At 36.9% G+C, this 27,796-nt stretch overlaps 1 protein-coding gene across 6 annotated transcripts in view; it reads right to left on the reverse strand.

The window, feature by feature from the left end:
- Nucleotides 1-27,796, reverse strand: part of MPP7 (membrane palmitoylated protein 7) — a 152,894-nt gene that overhangs the window by 5,480 nt on the left and 119,618 nt on the right. For 3 of the 6 annotated variants that reach the window (XM_027686853.1, XM_027686854.1, XM_027686856.1), the window contains 8 exons: nucleotides 27,608-27,672; nucleotides 19,081-19,101; nucleotides 18,969-18,980; nucleotides 17,847-17,888; nucleotides 9,805-9,975; nucleotides 3,839-3,919; nucleotides 1,942-2,035; nucleotides 760-868 (listed from right to left, as the gene is read on the reverse strand). In XM_027686853.1, the coding sequence (XP_027542654.1) occupies nucleotides 760-868; nucleotides 1,942-2,035; nucleotides 3,839-3,919; nucleotides 9,805-9,975; nucleotides 17,847-17,888; nucleotides 18,969-18,980; nucleotides 19,081-19,101; nucleotides 27,608-27,672 (595 nt within the window). The remainder of the gene's footprint in view (nucleotides 1-759; nucleotides 869-1,941; nucleotides 2,036-3,838; nucleotides 3,920-9,804; nucleotides 9,976-17,846; nucleotides 17,889-18,968; nucleotides 18,981-19,080; nucleotides 19,102-27,607; nucleotides 27,673-27,796) is intronic. The other 3 variants (XM_027686857.1, XM_027686858.1, XM_027686859.1) reach the window with 3 other exon arrangements.

The raw sequence follows: 27,796 nt of genomic DNA on the forward strand, positions 1-27,796 counted from the left end.
AGGAGCCCCTGCCCAGCTCCCCTCCTCCCCTGACACAGGGTATGGCTTCCCTGCCCATTCCTCTGCCAGTGCAGCCCTGCCCTGCTCCTCGGGCACAGCCTCACGTCCAAAATTGCCCCAGGAACTGTGCACAAGTCATACACTGGCCACCCTTGGAGAAGAAATGTTCTAGCTGGGTTTAAACAAACTAGTCCAGCTCCTGGAAGAACTGTGGTTATTAGGAACAAAAAAATTCCCAGTGGAGTTGTTCAGTGGGGTTAAAAGACAAGGTCAGTGCAAGAAAAAAGGGTTTAGAGAGGAATGTTCTTAACAATTATCCAGCCAACATCATATTTAGTGCATTCCTTGACTCATGTCCTCTCTGCATGGAAATCCTTGTCATGAACGGTTTGGTGAAACATGTGAGAGAAAATTGCTGGACTGGGTGATACCTCAAAGCTGTTCCAAAATTAAAGTATCAGAGAGAACCTTTAGCCCAAACTAACAGAGAGATGAATGGAAATATAGGAGCATTCTGTAATTAAATCTTTGGTATTATGCTGCAGGCTTTCAATTCACTTATTTACTAGCTGTATAATTGCCAATTTGTATTTAGGTTTCCTTCCTCTCCTTTCAGAGAACCTTGCTGTGATAAAGGTACCCAGCAAGCCCACTCAACAGTCAATCCGTGTGGACACCTTTTTAGAAATAATTTTTTTTCCTAGAATCCCAATATGCAATGTGGGGAAGTGCAAGAGTTCTGATGACATGCTTACTTACATGAGGTTGCACATCCAACAAACAAACTTTGTTTCTAGCTAGAACTGATCGAACAGAGTCTAAACTTGTACCATAGTAGTTGTTCTTATACTCGCCATACTCGATAAACCTGTGGCAGAAGATGAAAACAACTGGAATCATTTCCATTTTGTGCAGAAAAAAGCTTACCAGTTTGGTTTATAAGATTTAATTCGGGAGCAAAAATATTGTACTTTACATGAGGGTTTTACCATGTTTTATAAAGGAAATGCTGTCAAGTACTTCAGCATGTCAATTTTAAGAAATCTTCTACTTTACCGCTTTCAAATCAGTAACACCTGCTTGTATTACAGCTAAGGAGAAAAAAGTACTGTAGTCCAACAGCCCACTAATGTTTTCCATCACCTCTTTTTCTGAACTAATGCAATGCAATAAAACAGTGGATAAGCTAAACAATAGAAACTACTGAAATTTCATTGCACACTACAGAATATCCAAATTCTCTGTCTCAGAAGAGGAGGAGGAGTGACGATGGTGCTAATGGAACCAAGGCGGCTGGTTATTTGCTATAAAAGTACAGGCGCTATTTGCCAGAAAAGCAAAGCACAGTTTGAAGTTTCAATAAAACCCACAGCCTTGTGTCTAATACACTTTTGCCCTCTGAAACACTGGGGCAGAATTTCAAGCTGCAGCATTTTACAGGCTGCTGGAGAGCACGATGCTACCATTGTCTTAATTTTAGTTTGCTTCCTAGAAGGTGTACAGGCAGGGGCTTCACTGTAGATCTCTAAATTCAAAAGCAGAGGAAGTGCCTGGCCTGAAAGAGAGCAGAACTATGCAAACATTGACTCAGGCATGCCTGCAGCACTTCCATGGCCCTCCCTCCTAGAGCTGCAATGCTTTATTGCTATCACAGAAGATGCTCTATTAAAAGAGTGCTCCCCGATCCTAAGAACCTACAATTTCAGTGACTTGAAGAGATGAGGTACTGAAACTAGCTGGAAGCTTAGAAACAGTTGTATTTGCTGCTTTTTTTTGCTCTGTGTTTTTTGCCAGCTGCTTATATAACAAAATGTAATTTTAACACATCTTCAAATCACTGCAACTTATATCCACTTTATTATCTAAAATAACAACCAGTCCCATTCTATAATAAAGCCATTGTTTTAACTGCAGTTCTAGTTAAAAATCTCTTCAACATACTTGTTATTCTGTACGTCTGTCTCAAACAAGTGCTTGGAAATGAAAATGTATTCGACACCATCACTTTCTTGGCTTCTCCTTGGACGGGTAGTGTCTGCAGTTTCATTAGATGAAAAAAAAAAGGAAAATATGCACAAAACAATATAATGCAAACCAGTTCAGAAAACACTGAAAAGCACAAACTCTTTGTGCAATACTAAGTGTTGCACTTCCTTCACTTCTGAAGGACGTAAGGCCGCTCTGGAGCTGGTAGTTGGCACACAAGCACATGACAGGATTGCGTTTTAAAAGTGTGCAGGAAAAGCAGGAAAAAAACTACTGGACAAGTATCAGATTATCATTTTTTATTAACTATTGGAAAAATCCAATAAAATGAGGACAGCTGAATAATAAAAGGAGCAGCAGTCCATAACAATTACCCCAGCCTTGCCTCTTGTTAAACTTATTAGCATATGAGACCATAAAGGGAAACAAAACTCACCAACCTGATTTATAAAATGTTATGTTCATTAACAACACTTGTAGCTCTGCTATGTGAAGCATAATAATAAAAACCTGGGGTGTGAACTTTATGTTTTAGTGCTTTTCTTTTTCTGGTGATCAAAATTGAATTCTGTTTTCTTTCAGTAGCCTTGTACTATTTGCACTCCTGACTTTCCCCTAAGTGCTAGGTATAAGGGGTTTGCTTATAAATGAAACTCACTTGTGGGGGTTGCCACTTATGATTAATGAACTCATTCAGAAGTCCTATTTAATACAAGCCGTATGTTACAGCATTTGTATTGTCCATCACATGTGAATATACACAACCTGCTTACAGCAACACAGTCTTAAATGCCATTTGATAGCACACTCTTCTCAGGCTGACACAATGAGGAACATTTCCAAGGCAGGAACCCCAGTTCTCCCTCCAAGTCCTAACTTACTGAATTTCAGGGAGAGGGATTTCTTTACATGTTTGTTTTAAATCATAACCACAAATTTGGAAAAGAAAAGAGAGAAGGCAGCTTCATGAATACTGGCAATTTTTAGAGAAATATTTTTGGGCAAATGATTGCATATGCTTCAATGTGTTAAATATTTTGGGAACATCTGGCTTTTTTTGCTGTTGTTGTTTTCAATACCCAGCTGAAGCAAATATGTACAAATGAAATAACTTGCCAAACCAAATGCATTTGTTTTTCTACCTCACAAATTCATTCATATATATACTTTACGGCATACCTGCACTTGCAAAAAACCTGTGACAGTATCTACAAATTTGGACTCATATTTTTGAAGGATCCCTATAGGAGGTACGAGTAGGAAGCAAACCAAGAAATGGAAGTCCAGAACTGCTGAGTTCTCCATTTTAAAGAAAACCCAATAAAGTATTGTAAAGTTAACACAGCACAATGTTATTCAATTTTATAAAAATCACACTATGTGGTCAGATAGGGGGAAAGAGGAAAAAGAATCACCAAATCAACTTTACTAAAGTTAATCAAAGGGATTTAATTAATTTATGCATAGATTAAACTGTTTATCATCAGTCTTCATTTTTCAGCCTAATGGAGAAAGGCCATTTTGCTGAATTCAAGCATTGGTAACAGAGTGTATTTCACTGCTTTACAGCCAAATCCAGGGTGTTCTTCAGCTGAGTTTCATTTACTAAACCTTACTGACATCAATCACATTAAACTTGTACTGGAAGTGTACTGCTATGCCTCTGAGCCAAAATATCTGATCAGTTTAATTAATGCTATTTAATACAGAACTGCAGCAGCACTTTTAAAAATTAGAAAAGTAATTTGAATGCCAAGCATGCATTTAGGGACCCAAATTTGAAAGTGCCTTAAAGGTAATGCAATATAATGCAAGTATATCATTAGGAGAATAGAAGTGCATTTTTACTTACGTGGCACTGTTACCCCATAGTGCTGGGTGTCACTGATCAGCAATTTCCGTTTAAGTTCATTCAGTCCAACCCCTACAGGACCTGGAAGAAAAATAATCGTCCTGTTTCCCAACAGACAGTTCTCTCTCATCCTCAGTACTCTCCAAGGTAAGACTACATAGCATATAGCTGTGACATATACTGCCTTTTAATCAGCCATTTGGAAACGCCCATGGTTTTTTAGCCTCTCCTATAATATACAGCGCTGACAAATTTCAGGGGATGTAGTTGGCAGTTACTCTGCTCTGACTTTATTAATGAAGAAAAATCAGTGAAAAAAAAGTTTCCAGGAAAGCTAACTTTCTTTTCTACAGAAACTACCCTCAGTATGGACCCATCTCCATCCTCAGCCCTACTACAGACCCCTGCATACTAACCTGCAGCTTTCCAGAACAAGAACTGGTTTGGCTGTTTGTTTTGCCAGAATATTCCCAACTTGCAGACTAGAGGACCATGGCTGGCATGTGCAAAGTGCCCCCAAAGCCTTTGCAATCTGTGCATCAGCATGGCCTCACTCCCCCCAGCTGCTGCATCCCTTGCCTACCTGCACCAGATGCCCCTGGGGACAATTGCTTCCAACTTCTCCTCACGCCCTGGAAGCACTGCTCCTTTCAGACCCTGCTGCAGGCAGGAACACCGCCTGACTCCTGGCTGGCCGTAGCTGTCACCATCCACCTTTTGACTGTATGAAGGTGGGATTGCACAGGGAGAGGAAGGAAGGAGAGCACTTGCCAGGTCACAACCCGTTTGGGATGTTTGGGTTACTTTCTTTGTTGTTGATTTTCTTTTAAACTGTGCTTGTCTCCTGCCTGCTGTCTGAACTGTTCCAAAGCAAATGTTTCCTTCTTCATGCAACTGCCAAAGAGAGACCACTCCTGGAAAGAGGATGGCAGGACAAAACAAAGACTGCATGGAATTTTTTTGACCTGTCTCCTCCACCTCCACTTGAGTAGTGCTGTACTAGAAGCTACTGAGCAGACTTTCCTTTTGGCTTTCATGTTGTCCCTAACTAGTAGCTCCTTGCCAGTGGTGACCTATGTCTCAGTGAGGGTACTCTGTCCTGTGAGGTCTCAAAGGCTCCATGGGCACTTGCTGTGGGGCCCCAGGGGCCCTTCATGCAGGCCTCCAGCCTGCCTGTCCCCTTTCGTGGCAGGGCCATGGTGCTCTGTGTGAAGCGAGCTCAGCTCTGCATGCTTTTATGTTTCTGACAGTGCAGCAGCTCTGTTTCTACAGAGCCAGGTCAACAGCAGAACACAGAGGGGAGTCACTTGGAACCACATCCCAAGTAATGCAAGGATATTACATGTGGTTTTCAAGAAAATTCTTGTGCACCTAGTAAAAGTGACACATTTATGCATGGAGTGGTTCTTAACAAAGACGTTAGACACTGGAAATACAAAACCTAATAAACATTTCAATGAAGTAGTGTTGTATTGGCTAATTAATGGTCAGAATCCAAAAACAGACTGATGCTTCAGTACCTTCAGATGCCTACTTGTAAAAATGGCATCGTTGTAAAAATGGCCTATTTGTAAAAATGGCATCTAACCCTGTCTGAAGTTAGAAACATATAATGATGAAAAGCTAGTGCTTGCTACTGTGCTGCTACCCGCAGACTATTGTCTCTCTGTAAAATCTTAGGGTTTCTGCATTTAAAATTTCTATGTGTTTACATCAGTTAAACACACAACTACATTTCAAATTCCATTTCTGACCTTCCTGTAAATTAATCTATCATTATGTATAAATATTTACTTAATATGGTGTACAGCAGCCTCTACTGGTGCATGTCTGCAGAGGACATCAATGTGTTATGGAGATAATAGCATTACTTTTGTTATTATTGATAAAAAAATTCCCTTTTTAAGTAGTTTAGCTATTTAAGGCAAATACGGATTTTTATAGGAAAAGTAATTAAAACTCTTTATATATACTAGCAAAGTAGAACAAAACAAGTGGAATTCAATTTAAAAAAATATTACTGTATTGCTTTCAAGCAAAAAATCTTTCCCATCTAATCTACACAAATATTACTTCATCGGTTGACATTCTGTCAAATCAACAATATGCTTTTAGTTCTATTTATATATAAAGAATCCAGGCTTAACTTCCTGCAACACATGCTTTGGAAACTTAAATCAGTTTCCAGACCACAAGCTCACTACTGCTCTGTCTCCAAATTACCATTTAAAAATCACCTTTAAATTGAATTACTGAAAGGTGTAGATTCTTCTTTTTCAGTGCTGTCTTCACAGATTTCTCATAATACTGAAGGCTGATTTCTGCTTAGCAAAGACATCCATTATGCGGATTTTTACACTACATCTCCCAAGTGTAATATACAGTTCTCTTCTGAGTATTCTTTTCATTTTGATGTAGCAGAGAAAGATGGCAGTTTCTCATAGTTATGAATCTGAACACAATTTGAACTCAAAAAGAGAATGAAGTGGCAGGATTGAAAAGGACAATCCAGATTCTTATAGTCAAATGTCAGGCATGTAGGATCCATGACTGTAGTGTAGTTTTGGTTTACTATAAATCACTCCAGGCGGCAATATTTACAGCTTTGGTGACAGATTTAGAGATACTTTGTTTACTTTTTTAAAGGAAGGCTTATATTGTTTGCTGTTGCATGTTGAGTCATGAAAGTTAAGTAATGGTCGAATCCTGCAAGTGGACTGTAGTGCCCACCTCACTTTATTGAGGGACATTTCCAGAATTAAACCACTAATCATTAAACTTGCACTAGATTTTGTACCACTCAGACATGTCTGAAGAAAACTGAAAAAGCTGTTTGATGTAAGTTTAGGTCTCAGGAGGGTTAACCCAACCAGCCATTCTTCACCCATAGATACATAATGAGCTCCTAGAAGTCTGTTTGAAAGAAAAGAAAAAGAAAGTGGTCTTTCAGAGAAGATTTTGGGAGTGACAATATCACTGCTGGGATCATAAGAACCCTGTAGGAAATACGCCTTGAGAGAGGTTCTGTGGCTCAATCCTAGTACACTATAATGCAGTGGCTGTGCATGCTTGTCCAACTGCAGCTCAATGAGATATGTGGTAGGAAAGGAGAACCTCCTTATTTTGCTTCAGTACATTCTAACTAGCAGTGGGAGTGTACTTTGAGATCTGCTGTTCTCTGAAGCAGGATCAGTGAGTTCATACCGGCGTTCTCGTGGGCAAGGCTAGGCAGTAGCTTACATCCTATGTATTCATTCCTGAGCCTTGCTGACCTTCCTGTGCCTTCAGCCAGGAAGGCTGAATGCAGATAGCAATTCTAGGTCTCTTTCTGAACTGTCCAGTTAGTTCACTGCAAGCAGCATGGCTGTGGTAGGCCATTTTCCTGCACTACTGCTGTAAATCAATTATGACTCTGCAAGCCACTCTGCAAGAAGACAAGGGGTGGCATGATATTGAATAATTTTGGTTTTAGCAGACTCATCACATTCATAACAACTAAAAGCACAGCAGAAGTGTTTGTATCATTACTATTTCAGGTGGTATTATTTTAGCCCCAAGGATATGCAGGGCTTTATTCATGAACTTACATTAACAGACAAGGTAAAATCTTGACAAAACTAGTACATTGAGCTGAACCTGAGTGTAGCATATATCACACTACAGGGCACTAAAAATTACTGTGTGTGCAATTCATGTTCTTTAAATTAGACTAGACAAATTCAAAATGAAGCAAAATTTTCGTTTCAAAGTTGTCAAAATCGCTCCCCTTAAAAAAGGGTAAACCAAAATCTAAAACCCCCCTTTTAAACAGTAAATTATACATTCAGACCTAGCATAACACAACAGACATTTAGTGCCCCCACCAATTACAGCTATAAATTAATTATCTGTCCCTTTGTTTCCTGGTACTACTATCCAAATTATATTTGATGGATTATATTGAACGCTGCTACTGGCACACAGAAAGCTTTTTAAATAGGTTCGCTTTTACTATACCTGTATTGCTTAGCTCTGCTAGTTTTTCCACATTTTGCCCAAGACATTTTTATGGTATTGGCCAGACTAAAGCTGCTCTTAATATCCAGAGAAAAACATTAGAATTACTGAAGTCTGCAATAAATTTCTGAATTGCTTTTGTTACTGAAAAAGCACACTTTCTTAATTTGATTTATTACAATAAAAATCAAATGGAATCTCCAAGCATTCCTTAGATCAGACATATGCAATTTGTTATAAGAAGTCTACTTATCACACTTTTGCACTACACTCTGTTGATGTAACTGTAAAATCAACTCAACCATGTTATTACTTGTTGTATATAGCCCACAATCTCACAGTGATCACACTAGTAGGTGGCTGATTTTTAGTGCTGGAGAGTGACAAAATTGTTTATTAAAAACTAAATTTAATGTTCCCTTGGCTATGAGCAATATAAAAACATAGCTGCTCAACAGTTCCTAGCAGTCCTGAATAGAGGGTCATATTTCTCTTCTCTGATGCTTTCAGAATGGAGGAAACTTTACTAATGAAGCATCAGCCTATGTGCAACTGCCCAAAGAAACAATTAGCAATGAGACATTACTCACTGGTACTCCGACTGTTACCTTTGAAAAGTCTTAAGATAATGTACTTTCTCTCTTTTTAGGAGGCTGAAGCAATGCATTTTGATTAGATAATAAATGCTGTGAGGAAGACATGGCAGTGACAGATTACAGAAGAATGGAAAGCTGACTAAGGATGACATGTTGAGTCTCGTGCAGCGATGCTTACATTCCTTCTTGGCCTATAGAGGTCTACCTTGCATCCACCTTTCTTACTACTGGTCCATTTACTTATTCTAACACAGTAAGTGGTTATGTTTCTTTCGATTTTTATTGTCAGTCTTCACTGACCTCAGGTATTTATCTTGTTCTTTTTTTCCCCATAGATACATTGATTATCTCTAAGAGCATAACACCAACCTAATTCTTTTGAGTTTTAGTACAGCTTGACTGGTGCATTCAGATAGTAACCATGGTAACTGTATTTTAATGTCATCTCCCTTTGGTGTAGCACAATCTCCCAAAGCATCCTTATGTGCATGTTGGGACATCCTGTCTAGAAAGGTGGACTACTAGACAAGTGAAAAAGTGGATCATGTTCAAATGGAAGGGGTTATTGATGTGTACTCTACTACTCATTACAAGAGGGGTTCCTTGGGTGTCTACCCTGAGACATACTCTGTTTCATATCTGTACCAAGGACAGAATGGGCCCTTACCAAGTTTCCAATGCCAGGCATGGGCTGGCAGAACTTTGTGAAATTTGATGAGGACAAATACACAGTCCTGCAGTACAGGCTGGGGACTGACTGGCTGGATGACAAGGACTTGAGGGTCCAGGTGTGCAGCAAGCTAAGCATGGATCCACAGCACTCACTGGTGGCAATGAAGGCCAACAGGAGACTGGGCTGTATCAGCAAGAGGCAAGTCTGCAGATAGAGGGAAATGATTCTTCCCCTTTACTCAGCATTTGTTAGATCCCATGAGGAATACTCTGTCCACAGTGAGCCCTGCACTACAACCTTGTTGATAAATTGGATCAAAAAAATCAGAGGGCCTCCAAGATGGTCAGGAACTGAAGCACATAACCTGAGAGAGAGGCTGAGGGAATTGGGCTTGTCTAGCTTGGAAAAAAGATGTCTTACGGGAACCCATCAGCACCTTTCGAATACCCCCTGAAAAGATGGAGGCCACCTCTTTACTGAGGTGTGAGGTGGGAAGACAAGAGAAGACATGATGGGAAGGCAGGTTCCCAAAGTTGTTGCCACCAGCTAATTGCTCTGAATTTAGTGTTAATCCTGTTGAGTGGGAGGTTGGACCAGGTGACCTCCTGAGATCTCTTCCAATCTAAATGACTCTGTGGTAAGTATTGCACTAATTGTCAGTCCTCTGTTTTACCAGGTCAAAAATAAAGAAAACAACTTACCAACCAAAACAACAAGTCTGTATTTGTCATTAGGTTGTCGTCTATATTTTGCAACTTCTTCATAGGTTGGGATATCTGCTGTATCGTACTGATCACTCTTCTTGCACTCATACATAGACTTGTTTGTTTTTTTATCTTTTCTGCTAAGACGAAAGCTTCTTCTAAAACCAGCTGCAACAAGAACAGGGTTTTTTCAAAGTAAGAAAATAAGTCTTCTCAAAACATTTGAAAACAGTCTCTTCCAAACATTCAAGGACTGGAGCATGGAATAAAAAAAATATGTTTAATATGCCAGGTCATTAGAATAACATTTCCCATGTTTTTAAACTATATCGGGTACCTATTTAAACTGTAAAATTAAAATTACTAATAAAAGCATAACTGTAAAATATAATTGCAATAATTTGTAAACGTACTTAGATAATTTAGATGATTTGAGTATCTTATAAAATAGTATATATACACAAGGAAATTCATGCAATCTGGATTCATACTACACATAATGCAGGTCTATTAAATCACCATGGCATACAGACATCAAATAAAATATATGATAGAAGCATATCTGGTGGTTGAAAGGGTTAATGAGAATTAACTCCTCGAACAATTCTGTTGTCCTTAGTTCCATGCTGATAGTATATAAAAAAGTACACAAAACCTTTCCTAAATATGTTTATAAGTAAACCCAAACACTCTTAGTCAAATTCCAAAACAGTAGGAACATCTTAGACAATATAGTACCCATATTATGAAATTAAAAGTTAATATTGCTATTAAATTTGTATTTACAAGGCATCACCATCTTTTACACTATATGTTAAAAACTAACTTACTCTTCTGTTAATGATTACCTTAGATTTTTCAAATAAATCCTTTACATTGCATTTCATTACATTTTACTAGTATCTCTATGGCACCATTTTTGTTCTAGAAGGAACTAGAGGAATGACTGCAAAGCTGATTTCCCTACCTGGCAGGAATGGAGTAAAACATAAACTATACTTTAAATAGTGAGAAAGTTTGTTTTGTTTACCAGAACATTTCATAGACAGTAAACATGTGTTTGGTGACCCCAGATTTTCAGCAACATGTTTTCACAAACTTGTAATAGCACTTATGTTTAGGTGTTTAAGAAGTAATCGTATTATGATTTCTTCTTCAAAGGTAGTATCTAGCAAGTTAAAGACTCAATTTTGCAAATATTTAGAACCAGATCTGAAGAGAAATGCTACAAGGCTTAGTCACAGGCTTATCATTCTTCACACAGTTCCACTCAGCATAAGTTGTCATAGAGCCGGGATCACAGAGGATGTTAACCAAGTTATTTAACTCATGTGAGCCCCTATACCTACGGGAATCTACAACACATGCATACACACAAAAAGTGAAGAGAAATTTCTTTGAGAATACCATGATGTCAATCCATTAATATTCAAAATACAACAATATATATATGTAAAATGCAAATTGATGAAAATTCCATCCATGGAAAGGGCTGATGGCATTTTCAAGAGGTACGGTATGGTCTAGACTAAGTAGGAGATGGGCTGGCGTAGGAAAGGGATCAAAATACAAGATATGAAAACATAATGAAATAAAATGAGTTATGTTACTTTATTGTTCAAAGAACACAAACACTGAAGTAACTGTAGTCAGAAGTAGAAATGCCCTGTTGGAGAGCTTACACACCCATAATAGGGCCTGGGAGATCTTGCCTGCCCTAGAGTGAAGTCCATCATAACACGAGGATGTTCTCTTGCTCATTACTATACCTAACTTCATAGACAGTCATATAAAGAAAGATTAGAAGTAACTTTAGCAATACAGACACATGAAGTGAGTTATAAGTTTCCCGAGGCCTCGTCTAAAATGCTCCAGATTAAAAAGAAAAAATTATTCTGGGTTTTTTGTTGTGGTTTTCTTCCTTTTTTTTTTTTCTGTATAATCACTTTATGGAAAAACAAAAAAAAAAAAGAGAAAAATACAGAATAACTCCTCACCATTGACTACTAAATGGCTAACAAATAAAGAGCTTTGTCACAAAACCCAGAATCCGCATATCTGGAAAAGGTAAAAAGTAAGATCAAATGAAGATAAATCAATGGTCTCCATTAGAGTTTGGTGTCGGCCTTACAAATACCAAGAGTTCTGTGCCCCTGAGCAGCTTTCTCAAATGCCATTACCAAGAGCTTCTCAACCTCTGCTTACATGTTGAACTTTGCAATCTTTAGGAAAAATATTTTTTCTGCAAAATTTTCCTATCAATTCAATCCCCGCTGTTAGGTTTTAGTAAGGCCATTTGTAACTTGTTCCTCTCTTCTCCATCCAATTTATTCAGATTTCATTACGAAACTGCCAGGTGGTGAGTTATTTAAGAATTTTCATTCCTTTCATTCCTTCAGAAAGGAGAAAATCTTTCAGTGCTGTCTTCAGGCTGATTTTTCCCTTGTCACTTTTACAGGCTGCAGAGAAAGCATCACAAAGACTCAGGTGACATCATTCCCGTGGCTAACATGGGCTTCCTTGAATAAAACATTTGATATTTCAGTGACTGAACTTATTGTTCAAATGAAAATAGTAATATTGTCCTGTATATTAAGAAGGTTCAACAACAAGTTCAACTAGGACTTAGACACTACAGAAAAGCTATTATATTAATTAAAAAGAACAAACGTGAGACAGAGATAATGAAGCAGATGTTCAGTATGGCTGACTTCTCTGTAGTGTGCTGGTGAAGATGCTCTGTAAAACTACAGACTATTAAAAACCTGTGGTATGCTGATTGTTTCAACACTTTATGACTATTGCCAATTTGAAAGTTGTTTTTAACAGTTCCTCAAAGCCCACCTAAACAGCCCCATACAGAAACCCAAGAAAGCTTGCTTTCAAGGAGCATTCAAAAACAAGGAAAATGTACAATTTGGAGAGAAAGGGTGAGACTGTTTCAAATATATCCAACACAGATTCTTCCTCTCTCACAGCTGCCATTATATGTCCTCTCATATGTGGCTTAACTTTACTGTGACCTTCAGAAGCTATTTTGTAAAGAACTCTTAATAAATATTTTCTAATGAATGTTTGCATTTATAATTGCATTTTATGTTGGGCAACTATGAAGGCACAAAAATATTAAGCTGAACTGAAACAATATTGTATTTACAAGAATAAAAGCATTTATGAAAAGGTAAAAAATATTCTGCTAATGTTAGCATATTTTACAGTTCAGAAAAGATGAAAAACAAACTTCATATATTTAAATGAACAATAGAGCATCATTAAAAATATAGTGAAAATTACTACAGGAAACCAACACCAATACTGATATGCAATAGAAAAAATAACATTTCTATAAAATGATTTATCTTAAAAGTAAATTTCTATAAAGAACAAAAGGAAAAAGCATTGCTTGCCCAGAACATTTGATAATATAGGCATTGACGAATATGGAAGGAGCTGCAGGCTACACTGTCTGAGGAATATGGATATCAGCAGAGATTAACCTTAGCTGCCAAGTATGCAGACTATAAAATAAAAGGGGAAAATTCTGTCACTAAAGCGACAGAGTATTCTGAACATTGAGAAGCTCACACCAGCTCACTGGTTACAGCTACATGACTAAAACCTTACTGAACATACAAAGCCCTAAACTACTGCTGGAATGTAACAGATTTGGTGAAATAAGAGTAGCCTCTGGAAGGAAAATATTAAGAACAAATGTTCTCAAACTACTCTTCAAAACTTGTAACACTTCTCAACATAAAATAAAAATCAAAAATCATTACTAATAAACTTAATTAAGGCCCAACAACAATTCAAGAGAAACCATGTAGACCTCTAAGAATGAAATAAAAAAACTCTAGCAGAAAAATGTGGTTATTCTTTTAACCATTAGCAGCATACATTTGGTCATCTTAAAACAACATCCTTACACTTACATGGAGAAATCCACTTGGGCCTCACACGGAAAACCAAACTGAAAACAGGCAATGTGTGAACCTGTTTCCCTTACAGTATTTTAAAACAATGCTGATGTAAAACACAGTGGTTATTTATATTTAATTACATAATTCTGAAGAAGTAGATTGCAACTATGTTGTGCAAATTTAAATCCAAATATATTCATCAAAGTAGAAAGGTAATTTCTCAAAGTCAGAGAAATTACACTAACTGGAAATAATATAATATAAATTCACCTATGGTTCATAAATTCACAAGTAAAGCTCCAAAATGCTATAAAACACACATGCTTTTGTTAATTTTTATTCATTAAAGTGCTTCAGTACATGTTCAAATTACATCTATTCTTCACCGAATTTAATCTTACATAATTTAGAGTGAACAAATGCTATTTAATTGTAAATGCATTTATGAGCACCTTTTGTATTCATATTACTTAGAAATGTAAGTTTGGTACCATGGTCATTATCTAGGTTTGTATGAACACAATATTTTCACTAGATATTTCCGGATTTTTTTTCCCCCCAAATATTGGGATTTTTTATATTGGCTCGTATACTGAGTATTTCTATTGTTACACAGGAACTGCACAAACACAGAGCAGACTTCTTACTCTGTTTGCTTCTGGACAGATTCCCAGCTTGCACATTTAGACAGGGTTAATAAAAATTTAGATTATGTCTGGAGTTTTAAGGCGAAATTGAGAATAGTAAACAGATGATATTCATCTATATTTACTGTATGTTCATAAAGGTTCAAGTAATGTAACTAGAATTTAAGCTTGGCAAAGACAAACTCCTAACATTCTCCCCAGCAATTCCTCAGGAAATTACAGCAGAAACATACGATACTATACTGTGACTTAAATATTAGAATTTGGTGAAAAATCATTAAATTTATCCTAGTCCCTTTAGAGGAGAGGGTTCAAATTCAAAGCAGCATAACCTTGGACATAACAGATCTGGACTCCAAATGGTACAGACATTTTGCTTTCTGAACACTGTCTCTTCTTTTACTCTTCATGACCACCTCGTATGTGCCTAAACTACACATGCTTGCTGAGAAGGTCCTATCTTCACAGAATAACCTGGTTCACAAACTGAAATGCCAGAGCCATCCATATCTATATCATCTATATCTATATCTATAGCTATAGCTATATATCTATATCTATATACAGAGCCCTGAACCCCTAACAAGCCATAAGATCAACTGAAAATTCATTAATTGATACTAGAATTATTGTAGTTCACTTGATTTGATTACATACTATCAAGAGCAGCATGAAACATGACTCAGTTATTCTGGCTTTTAGGAAGCAACTGATTTTAGAATTTTGAGATATGAATGATTTACCATACTTATCTTACCTCACACTAACCGTCCAAGGTCAACTCCCTCAGCAGTGATTCAGTCTGCCTTGCTCTTGTAATTGGTTACAACAAATAGTTTCTCAGATGTCACTAAAACACCCTGAACTTGTGGTTCTGATTCAAGCCCTTCAGTGACACTGTTTTAGGGTTTGTTTTCAGTGTAGGATGTTTAATCAAGGCTTTATGTTGTAATAATGATGAGATTTGCCTAGAAATTGTTAGTTTCTTAGTAATCCAGGAGTGCTGTAAGTGCCTACCATGTTTCAAGAACATACACACTGAGAAACATTCAGGTGGACATTTCCAATAAGTTGTTTTCAAGAATCGTATTTGTTTTTCCACTCTCCCAAAAAGCAACAGGCAGGGGAAAAATATATCTTTGAAGGCCTTCACTACCCTTGGGATTGAAGGAATATATTCTCAGATCAGTGGAAAAGAAAGAGGCCATCCCAAGCAGGAAGATGGACTGCAGCAGTTAGATATGGTATTGGCTCCTGTCACCTAACAGAGAGTTTACAAAGTGTCTTTGCCTAGGACGCCTTTACCTTATAGACTATCCAAGTTTTAAACCTTGCACAGCATGTAAGCAAGAGTTCTATGTCCTCTCTGCAGTTGGTCAGCAAGTTTTTTCATATTATTACACTTTAAGCAGTGGAATTTGTCCAGTCCAGAAAGTTATTCCACAGCAGTTTGTTCTTTAAGAAAATACAACTGAAAAATTATTCAAGAGAAAAGCAACTCTAAATATGTCTGGATAGAATTGGGCTCCTAATGATTCGTGAAATAAGATGACAATGGAGTGCATGAGACAGTTTGAATTACAAATCACTGTGTCCTGTTACCATATGGAAAAGAATGGTAACATCAACTCTCAAAAGCCTACCTGCCTGATCTTAAGATACAATAATTTTTAATGAACAATTCTTAGTGAAGAGCTCCAAGGAACCTCTGATTTCTAAACTAAATAACTACTTTTTCACAACCAATGAATATATTTGTGTCCTTACCCCAAAACTGGTCATGACATCAGTTTTCGTGTCTTCTAACTCTCCAACATCTCACTTCCAACAGCACATACTCAGCATGAGAAGGCTGAAAGTACCATCTCTGGACTGATGGCAGCACATCACCATATGAAAGCTCTCAAGAGAGGAATCATTGCCAGAACTGTACAGCAATTCTCCAATACTTTTTGTAAAGTTTTGCCTAAGTGAACTACACCCCATCTTGATTTTTTGTTGTTTGCATGTAGGACAATAGTAGCTTCTTCCTCAAGACACCTCCTTCCTAGATGACCAGGTCTTTTTGGTAACAGTAGACCAAAATGTTCCACTGAAAAAGGCTAGAGCACCATGAAAAGATGGATTCTGTTTTGATACCTTCATTCTCAAATAAAGCAGCAGCCCACTAAGATCTGATTGCAAACTCATGTATAGTGTCATCCTAAGAATTAATGAAATCTGTATTTGCATACAGGAAGAAAAGGCAGGGGGTGTCTTTCTTGTTTCAAAGAAATGATTTGACAAGGAAAATGCAATTCATTTGCAATCACATTCAAAGTATCATTTTCCAAACATACCCAATATCTCAATACAATTACGATTCAACATTAATTTAGTTGATTAATTAGCAAAGGTAAGAAGTTTATTTTCAGCCTGATCAGATAACCGTGAGTTCCACAAACATGTGATGAAATTATACCACGCAGGTTTTGTAGAAAGGTTAAAGTTCTTCCAATGATATGGTTTGTGTGTGCCTGATGTTTTTTGTATACCACATTTAAAACCACTGAAGTGCAATATGAAAACCATCTCTAATTTACAGTTCTAGTCTAGGCTGTCTCAGTGAGCCCAGTGGCTTGGATGTACTAAAGTACTTTGACAAGTTTCTTCCCACTCCTCTTGTAGTAGGAGGATGAAAGTCTTGGGAAAAGGGCTGGTTGCCACAAAATCTGCTCCAGCCAGCCTTCAGCTGGCAGGAATTCTGGACAGTTTCAACTAAAATATTTTTACATAGCTTTTAAAATGGCAGAAATTAAAAAGCTGAAACATATCATGGAACATTCACCTTTTTAAATGTTACTGTTGTTTGAAATTTGGAATCTTGAAGCTGAAGCCAACGGACTTGTTCCCTTCCTCTTCCCTGCTCCCCACAATGATACATAGAGCTCAGTTTTAAAACTAAATTTAAGCTATTGAGTTATTATGACATTATATTTTGTAATGTGGAAAATGAACTGATGCCCACAAATTTGCTCTGTACTCTCACTGAATCCTCCCAAAATGGTTAGATAGACATGTACAAAGAAAAAATGTGTAAGCAAAACTTGAATAAAACCTTGAAAGAGTCTTTAAAGAATAACTCAAACTTTTCATGATACAGTAACCTTTTTGTTTTATTAAACACATTGCTTGCTTGAGGTACTTTAAGAGTAAATATTTTCCCCAAATTTATATATTTATTTTATTTTGACTTTAAAATCAAACCAGTATTTTAGTAGCCTATGTTTAACCAGATAAAGGCATACACTACATAAACCCTTTATGTCAAATCCAATGAGCCATGTTTAAAACCTTAATATTCATGCATTTTTCATGCAGAGTAAGGACATTTGTATGCAGATTACCCCCAAAAGCAAAGTGGATACAGTAGTTCCAGGGAAAAGAAGCTGAAAGAAAGGAACAAAATTGTCTTTGGTAACCAACTGCTCACCTAGATAGGATCCACTGTTGTGACCAGCACATTCAGCATCTTCTGGACGAAGGGTAAAAGCATACAGAATAAGAGCCAAGAAATAAAGCAGAATAGTTAGAAGCCCAGCAAAAAATACAGAAGAAATTACTTTAAAAATGACAACTGTACGAAGCATAGCATTAAAAAGCCTTCAATAAGCCATTTTCTTAAAAACATAAAACAATATTTATTGTTTTATATTTCAGCTGGAAATATTCTTGGATTTTGCAGCATGCACACTGATCTTTTTACCTTCTCAAGCAAAAGTTGTGATGACAACAAACATTCTAAAAAGGATTCTAACACTGTATTATTCACATTTTATCAGTTAATAGAAAATATGCCACTTGAAAGAAAGCAAAACGATTTGATGTAAATCAAGCTTTTTTGTAAATTATACATTATCAGACTTTAGCTTTAAGTTTTGGCTCACTGGATTAGACAGAAAGGTTTTTGATCAAAAACACATCCTCTCATTTGATATAAAATAGCTATAATGTATATTTTTACATGCCAGAGGCCCTTTGATCAAAAATATGAGCTACAATTTCTAATGCCTTTATAAACAAAAGCCTCTTAAGTAAAAAAAAAAAAAATACAAGAGATCAGCTGCTATTACTTTAACATATGCTGCAAGCACAACAGTAACCAGCTACACTCATAGGGAAGACAGTAACGATGATACCACATAGATGAACTTTCTACCATCTCAGAGAAACAGTTTGTCAGTATTAATTAGAAATGCGAGATCTCTCAATGGCCATGTAATTAAGTCAGAACCATCTCTTTTCATCCCAGCCCACCCAAGTGTTGCTAATATTATTTAATCATACTACTTTTCTATGCATATCTTGCAGAAGTTCAAGAGAGAAAAAGCAGTTTAAAACAATAGTTCAAATTACTGATTATTACATGAAGCAACCAGGAATATTCTGATATTTTTATCTACTTAAAAAGATGATTCAATGTACTTGGTGGCAATATAAAAGCATTATGTGTATAACATCTCTTAGAAACATTGGACTATATTCAATTTAATTCTAAACACATGTTCTCTAAATAAAATTATTGGGCTATGCAGGGAAACTTTTGTACATGTACCTTCAATTTCCTCTGAGAAGCACAAAGGAAAAATAGGAAAGGAAATCATTAAATGGAGTGAAAATATAACTTAAGAAAGAAAAGTTAAATCGAAGAAGAAAAATGCACCTACCACACTCAACCGCTTCCTCATCTTAGAACAGCCAAAAAAACAAAGTATTATTGTTTAATACTTCATAAATAGGAAAAAATTCAGCTATGTAAGCTACTCTCAAATCCTCTTGACAGCACCTATTATATTGAGGCATATACCAACATACCAGTACTGAGTTTAACTTACATGTTTAACTACACTCAGTTAGAAAAGAACCTAAAAAGGCATTGAAATACTATGTGCACTTTAAATTTCGTATATGAGATTCTTCCACTTTTCATTTGGTAGCAATGACCTTACCCAGTTGTCTTGGTAGATCTCTTAGTATTAAATGCAAAGTTTGTTAATTCCGATTAATCAGTCTTAGCCTAGAATTTCTAAGAATCACTACCATGAACGTGATCTCAGTACTTTTCTGCACTTGCAGTGACAGCTGGTACTGCCCTTGGAGATGGATTTCGGAGAGGTTTTTTGGTTTTGGTTTATTTTTTTATTTTATTTTGAAAATCTACAATTGTAGCTGGAAACATGCTGAAAGAATTTACATACTCTTGTAATGTTTTCTCTGACAGTATCCTAATATAATAGATCTACTTAAGACTTTCTGCTTACTTATCTGCTGATATTGAGAGTAGATGTAGTAGTACATCTTTGGGCTTTTACAGAAAAGCAAGATAAATATAATGAATTTTTTGTTCACAAATATAGTATATACTAAGGTCCAGATTTATACAGAGATTTTACAATCTACATTTCATTCAAATTTCCTTTCGAATCTGGATAAATATGCCTCACAAAGACTTTCCATAAAGCTTGTCTTTCCTCAGAATGACGATATGGAAGAGGTCTTCTCATTTCATGTCATGAAATGGATAAAAGAGTCTCTTCAGCCGTGGGAAAAACACTGTTTTGTAGAATCATTTCTTGGTAACTTTTTTCTTGAGGAGTTACATTGTAAAATAGTATTTTGGAAGACTTTGCTGAATCTTATTTAAAGTTTATTTTTACACTCAAGGTGACCATATGATTTAAGTAGGCTGGGAAGTCCTCTGAGGTGAACACTGCTTGGTTGACCACATCTAGAGCATTAAAAGAGTGACAACAGCTTTGTGACTTGAGAATGAAAGCGTTGGAGTCATTTTCCTCTCTTGACTTTAAAGCTCCCCGTTCTTGACAAATGCCCTAAATCTGGATCTAGGGTGGCAGGCTGACTTTCTAGCACTACTCCCTTCTCCTTCTCTGTGCTGAAAGACCTCTTATGTATCCTGATATGCACAAGTTTTTCTGTATTTCCATTTCCATGACTTTCAATAGACTGCAATATATCTCCTGAAAACAAGTCGCTTATAGTCAAAACCAGTTCACATAAACAGATTTTAAAAGTCTCCTGAATTGAACACAAAAAACTGGACCAGAAGAAAAACAGATCCATATGTACAGATACACACATGTACAGAGGTCTGTACAGGTATACACTCACTCAACCCTGACCACTGCAGACTCAGAGGAGTCCTGCAGGTGTGATGGATGGTGGAGTTACAGCAGCAGGGCTCAGAATAGCTGAAGGGAACTCAGGCTCCTGAGCTGGCCCCTGCTGGGAAAGGGAATACTCTTATCCATAAGGGAATGTTAGGATTCCAAAGGGAGCCAGCTGACCGCAGAGAGCAGAAGCCAAAATGTCTACAAGCTGAGGTTTAATGTTGAGATAAAGTGAAGGAGTTCTGAACTTTTTGTATTTTGTTAAAAATCTTCCTTCTTAATGCTGCTCTTGGCTTTCTTGGACTACTCTTAAGGTTGACAATAACAGTCTGTAATGAAAAGATGTTGGAAAGCAGTGGGTTCTCATAGCTTAACGCAGCTATGAACAGTCATCAGCATGTATCTCCCAGCTTGAACTTTTTACAAGGAACTTTACCAGGGCTATTGTATGTCCCTAATAAAGTCAGAGGTTATTTGCCAGGAAACTTTGTGTTGTGATTCACCACAAACTAATACAGTTCTGTGCACCTGAAGCAGCAAGTGTGTGCCCAAAGGTCCAAAGTTAGAGACATGAAAAATTGGGATCAATACAGTTTCACTTAATTGAAGTGGGGTGAGAAAGGAAATAGAAGTCTAGAAAAGACAAATATGAGACTAAAAGAGGTCAAAGACCAAAGAGGAGGAAATCTGATGGGAAGTAGGAAAACAAAAGCAATGACAAAATGAAAAAAACTCAAAACATAAGGCAACATGGAACAAATAAAACACTGAGAAAAGAAGAAATACAGTCAATTAAATGTATTGTGGTAAGAAGAGAGAGGAGCCTCCAAAGAAAATAGTCATGGAACAGGTTTATGAAACAACAAGAAAGCTGTAACAAGACATAAATGGGAAAAAAGAAATAGGAAACACAAGTGCAATGGAAGCTTAGGAAGTAGGTGTTTTTATTCATTTTAGAAAGGTTTCAGCATAGCCAATATGCTAAACTATAACAATGAAAACCAGTATCACACACACTTTTTTGTTTTGGTATGTATTATAACTGAAATATAATCAAGATTTGGTTTTGGGGGCCTCACCTAAATTATACTACTTATGAAGCTCAAAACCAGGGCCACTTCCAGGAACATTCTCAACTCCTTGGAGCAGTCCAGCACCAGATTAAGATTTTTAGCTTTTGTTGACTTTCTTTCAACAAAATTTCCATCAAAGAATTTTACTTAAATGTTTCTCAGTCTAAAATTAGATCCAGCAGCTCTATTCTAGTTTCTTATCAAAAACAAGTTACATTATCCCTTAAATTATACTTCACTTTCGTAAACAAAAAAATTGTGATGTAGAATGATCTGCATTACAGTGAATAAACACTCATGATTCTTTAGTGATGAACAGCCCCACATAGCAATCAACATTTATACTGTTTTGCAGGTTTTTATCTTAAAGAGATTTGTAGATTGAACAATACATGTGTGTTCATGCTATAGGAAATTTAAGATGATCTAATTTAATCCTTTCATAAAACCATCAGATAACAGTATCTGTACGAAGACAATTTCGAAAATGAAGAAGGATAGTCTCGCAGTGAAGGACAGAGCAAGAGTTTATGAGATCCATTTCCACTTCTGTCTCATGTGACCTTGACTCAAATGTCATCCAGCTTCAGGTATCCTCAATTTCTCTGTGATAGCAGGAAGTCAATATTTGTAAGGACAGGAGACTTTCTGCACAAAAAAGCTAATGTGCCAATTTAACTCTTCAGGTCTGGTTTATTTTTTGTTTTCACTCGTAACTACCTGCAGGTGGGCAATCAAGTTTCAAATGTGAACACATAAAAATACTGAGAAGAAAGGCAGAGTTAAGATTGTGCAGCAATTATAAAAAGCAAAAGAGTCCTACTATACATTTATCCGAAATGTTTGGTCTTCAAATACAAGTGGTACAAAGCATTTATTCTTTTAGCCTGTTTAAATTCTTTTGTTGGCAGAACACAATCTTCAATTCACAAGACACTCAACTATGGATAAACTGGGTTACATCTTGTTTGAATGAACACCATTTGGCTGCAGTTAAGTCTTTCCTCTTGCTCACACAATGCCAATCACATATGGTAAATCAAAATTGAAAGTAAAATGGGTTTTAAGCCTTAGAAAAACTATACGATGACGGCTTTGCCACAGTAAGTATTTACATTTAGCCTTAAATATATAAAACAAACGTATTTTCATGGAAAAGACATCTCTGAACAGCTCTGTCGTATATGCTACATACATATGCATATTTATATTAAACTATATACACAGAGTATGGATATACATATACACATATGTATGCACTGCACAAGTTAAAAGAAGTTACAGGCTACACTAGTATAAAATATAAAGTTACCAGTAATTTTCATACCAGAGACAACACATACATAACAGAAGAATAAACACAGTAACCGCTGTGAAAGCAAAATTATGCTGAAGGAATATAATGTCTTGGCCAATTATTGTAGTTTATGACAACTGCAGAATAGTACGTTATTTGGTTGTTATTCAAAGGAATTTTTTTTCTCAAAAAAACAGATGATCACTTTTGTCTACAAATTAAAGTAAGCTACACATGCAGGAATAACCAAGCCTGTTGGCAATGACTGTTACAGTCAGAGCACGAGTAGTCTTTGTATTCAATTAACAAACTGGGAGCTATTAAACAAATGAATTTTTCCCTGTACTGAGTCTCCTGTCATTCCAACTTAGCCATCATGCAGCGACAGGAGAACTCACAGAAACAACTCTGGCTACAAAGTTGTGTCATCCAAGCTAAGGTGACCTCCTAAATCCAGGAATGCTGTTAAGTATTATTGAGGATTACCAGGTGAGCAGGTTTCTGTGGAGCTGGCATTCAGCAGTGGCTCACAAGCTCAGATACACAGAAGCTGATTGCATGCAGCAGACACACAGACCATACCTCCTCCTGTCCCACAGCTCCCTCACACCTGGTCAGGTGTACTGCACATCCACTATCTCAGCATGTGGAGGGTCAGGCCTACTCACACAATCCCATGCATCTCTGTTCCTTTTCTTTCATTGCGTTTTCCCATTTTCTCTTTTATGCTGCTTGTTCTTATAACTTTTCCCCCAGCATAATCTTCCTCACAGTTTTAATACACAGTGTTGCTTTTTGCTGAAATGTCATTGCTGTTAAGTATTGGAAAAGAATGCTGAAAATGCTTCAGAGGTTTGTTATCCCTCCATCACTTGTGCACTAACCCCGAGCCTGGGAATTAACATATGAATCTTAGTAGCAGGTCAGAACATCTAATTGCCACTTATCTCATGCTTTTAAAACTTATCAAATACAATTCATCCCTTTTTCCTTTGTTTTTTCTTATTCCTACTTTTTCTGCATCTTCCTCTCAGTGTAAAACCATCTCTTGTCAAGGCAGGCTCCACCTATATTATCAGTTTCCTTCATCCTTACTCCCAGATACCATCAAACTGTGTCAAACTTCCCCGTTTGCAAATGAAAAAGTGTGATTTCACTTACCTTTCAATATGGAATGTACACTGTTCTGCCCCCTCCTCCAGTGTACACGACATGTTAAATGTTTTTCACTTTAATGGGTACAATGTGACAACGATTCTGTTTTATCTTTCGAGAAAAGGGCTAAATGCTGGGAGAGATATGTGTATTTACAGATAGACACAGCTGACCTAGCTATGAAAGTGAAAATAAGATTTGGCATTTCCATTATAAACTCATCCTTTTAATAACTTAGAACTAGGTTATATTTATGGATTTTTTTCAGTGCAAATAACTCTTGCTGTAAAAGTTCTATGGAAAGTATTCTCTCCTTCCTCAGTAAGTGGATGCATATGAGCCCCATCAAAAAAGCCCACCTTTATTTTACTTCCAAATTTATGATACACAAATATGTGTACCGATTAGCAACTCTACACAACATGCACTGCTATGCTGAAAAGAGTAAAAAATTCAAAACAGGAAACAAAAAGAAGGCTTCCCAAATTAATCCACTCTTACAGGTTTTGAAACGTATTTAATTATCAAAGCAAATCCTGATAGATATTAATGTTACTTTAAATACAGTTGTTGTCTATGTTTCAGAGAGGTCTTTCTCTAGACAAATGCAACAGTCCTTTCCAGTTCCAGAACTGGCTTAAGAAGGGAGGATAAAAAGAAGTTGTAGGACACTTCTCATATGTTATATGATTTTGACTAATTTTTAGATTAATTTTCAAGTATAAAGACACTACTACCCTGGAAGCCCACCTAAGAAACCAGAGCTGACTCGCATTTTTTGGGTATCCAAGAAAATAGAATATTTTATCTTGATTCTCCCTATTAAAAATAAAGCTATGTGCCCATGTTTCTACCTTGTTACAAAACACGGGAACTGTGTAATGAGTTGACTAAGCAGAGCAGGCCAACATCCACTGCTAAATATCACGTCTCAAGAAAGCTTCCAAGTGCAACTCTCAGTCCTGTCAGGAAAGGGACTTCTATTAGCAGCTCTGTGGAAGTCAACAAGTTTTTATTGTTTTTGGAAGCCATAAAAACATCAGCTGGGGAATTGCCCTTTCCTTTCAAATTACTAAGGAAATTCAGGTCACTTGATTGGATGGGATCAACTGCAATAGCAAGCAGCCTCTCAACACACAGCTGGTTCAGGATGATCTACAGACATTTCCCTACACAATTACCCTTCCAAACCCTGGAGAACCCTATACAAGCTGAAGGCCTGCAGTACAGGATTAAAAAAGAATCTGATGAAATCAAACATCACCAATTTCCCACCTTTGCATACAGGGAAATAATCATTGGGCCATACGGCACGTTACAGAAAAGGGCTAAAAAACCCAATCTGACCCAGCAGGCCTTTCCAATGTTACCTTCCTTACATGTTTGCAATACTGGCAGAATGCTGTTTGTTCAGCAGAGCAATGCACAATTTTGCAGCATCTCCCAGTTTTGGCAAGGTGACTGCTGTGCACAAGTACAGACATGGCTTCCACATCTCACAGCTTCACTGCTGCGCTTGGTAACATCAAAAAGCTGACTAACTTTAGAAAGAGCACAAAGGCTTGGAGTTTCCCAGCTTATGTGCAATCTTCCTGAAAATCCAAGCAAGTGGAAGGTTTTCCTCAGAGCAACTTGAGCAACATCCAAGTCACAAAATCTTTTCTAGAGCTGAATTCTGATCTTTAAAATGCCTTCTCTATGAAGGATCTGAATTCCCTCCCAGCACTAAAAACATGTTTAGACTTTGAACAAAGGGATGAACCTCTACTCAGAACAGCGCTTCCTCAGAACAGCACTTCCTCTCTTCCCATGGAAATCTGGCAGATGTAGCAGCAGACTGTCTTAAGAAATGGGAAGAGGAAGAATGACAAACCTACATTACTCTGCAGTCTTTTCTCCTTTAAGAGGCACCACTGATTTCTACATGGCATTTAGCTGGAACTTGCTTTGTTCAAAGAAATTCCAAAAGAGAGCAATAATAGGCATACTGCTTGACCCTAATGTTCTGTCATGTTTTAAAGGAAGGCAGAGGAAGAGACAAACTCTTCTCCCCCACTTAAGCTTGTTAAAGCAAAGTCAGTGGAAACAGCACAGACAACAGTAGACATTGTACTGTGGGTCTTCTTTGGGTTGTAATTTTGGCAATTCCCAATCAAGTTCAGGCTGCCTATTGGAGGGGTGAGATGCATCTTGTAAAACCTTTCACTTGAAGGTCACTAGAAAGATGCAGTCCATTACAAAAGAATTCATGCAGTGTTGCTGCAGCAGCTGATTTACCTCTTCAAAAGCACCAGTGCCACCTTAATTGAAGGCTCTTGTTGAGGATATTATCCAGATTCAAGAACAGTGGGCAGAGAGAAATAGCTATACCCTGGGATCAGACACTTTTCCAAAATTGGGGCAGAGCAACTTGACCTAGAACCTAGAAAAACAACAGATTTACTACAAGCTGGAGGAGCTCCTCTTTGTTTCTAAGGTCTATGTATATTAGAAAAGCTATAGTGCAATTATAAAGTCTGTTACTGTAATTACAAAGCTAATCAAGGCCTTTGGAGTTAACAGCAGCATTAGGGCACAAAATCACACAGTGAAATGGAATAAAAGATAGAAAATGCAGATTATTAGAAAAATAACAGTAATTGTCAAGCTTCAGAACACAATAGCCATAGCAAGAAGTTAGGAAAATCGCAACAGAAACCTTGTTGAGGAGTTTAAAAATTAAAAGTATTTAGTTTTGCACTTAGTGTGCCAGCATCCACTGTTTGCCTTAGTATCCATACTTTTTGTTTCAATGTTTGTATTTAAGATTTAGATCCTACTGAAGCGTGATAGTTTCTTACATTGCTCACTTTGTTATGAGTCTGAACAACTGAAAGAAATAACAGGTCAAGTAAAATATGCAATAATACTTAAAACAGATGTTGATGTAAATTCCAGTCAAGAGAAAATATTTGTTTCAATGTATGCACTTTCTTAGAGTTTATTTTTCTTATATTGTGCAACTACTGTATCTAAAAGCAGAGACTATTAAGAATTAATTTGCTTAAAAACCAGTAAGAACTGATTCTGTGAATGCGTATCAATGAACTGAATGTCCTGACTTTTAAAAATTCTGCTGCTTCACAGACACAAAAAATCAGCAACTACATGGGGGAGAGAAGGAGAGACTATCAGATCTTTTATCTTACTCTCAATATAAATGCCTTTGTATTGATGCAGTCCAAAACATATAAACTGTTGAGCCAATTATGTACTATTTCAACAGGAAAGGAACACTCTTCAACCTTTGAAATACTATATATCAAAATATTAATTGGGCTCAGAGCTTCAAAACCAAGTCAGAGGGTTGGGGAAAAGTTGTTAGCTGCTTTTAAAGATTTTAATTTCAGCATTTGTATTTATTTTCCTACTGATACAATGTGACCAAGAAGCTATTGTGCCCAGGAGAAATGTATCCTGTAGTCACAGGGCTGAAACAAATTGCTACTTTTTAAGGTTAGATATCTGGACTATTATTTCTATTCCAGGTTCGCAGACTTACATGATTTTCTGTTGGAAATTTTCAGTGGCTGAATCTGCACTTCTGGTCTTCTTAGTGCAAATCTCCTATAAAATGGGAGGTGGTGGGGGAAAGACACAAATTCCTCAGTTTTTACTGTAAGTTTGGGATTTATGAACACTTAACATCATGAGACTACTGCAAAATATCCAGAAGATTTTATATGAAATT

The sequence above is a fragment of the Neopelma chrysocephalum genome, unplaced genomic scaffold (genome assembly GCF_003984885.1).
Source record: "Neopelma chrysocephalum unplaced genomic scaffold, ASM398488v2 Primary Assembly neopelma1_72, whole genome shotgun sequence".
Lineage (NCBI taxonomy): Eukaryota > Metazoa > Chordata > Aves > Passeriformes > Pipridae > Neopelma > Neopelma chrysocephalum.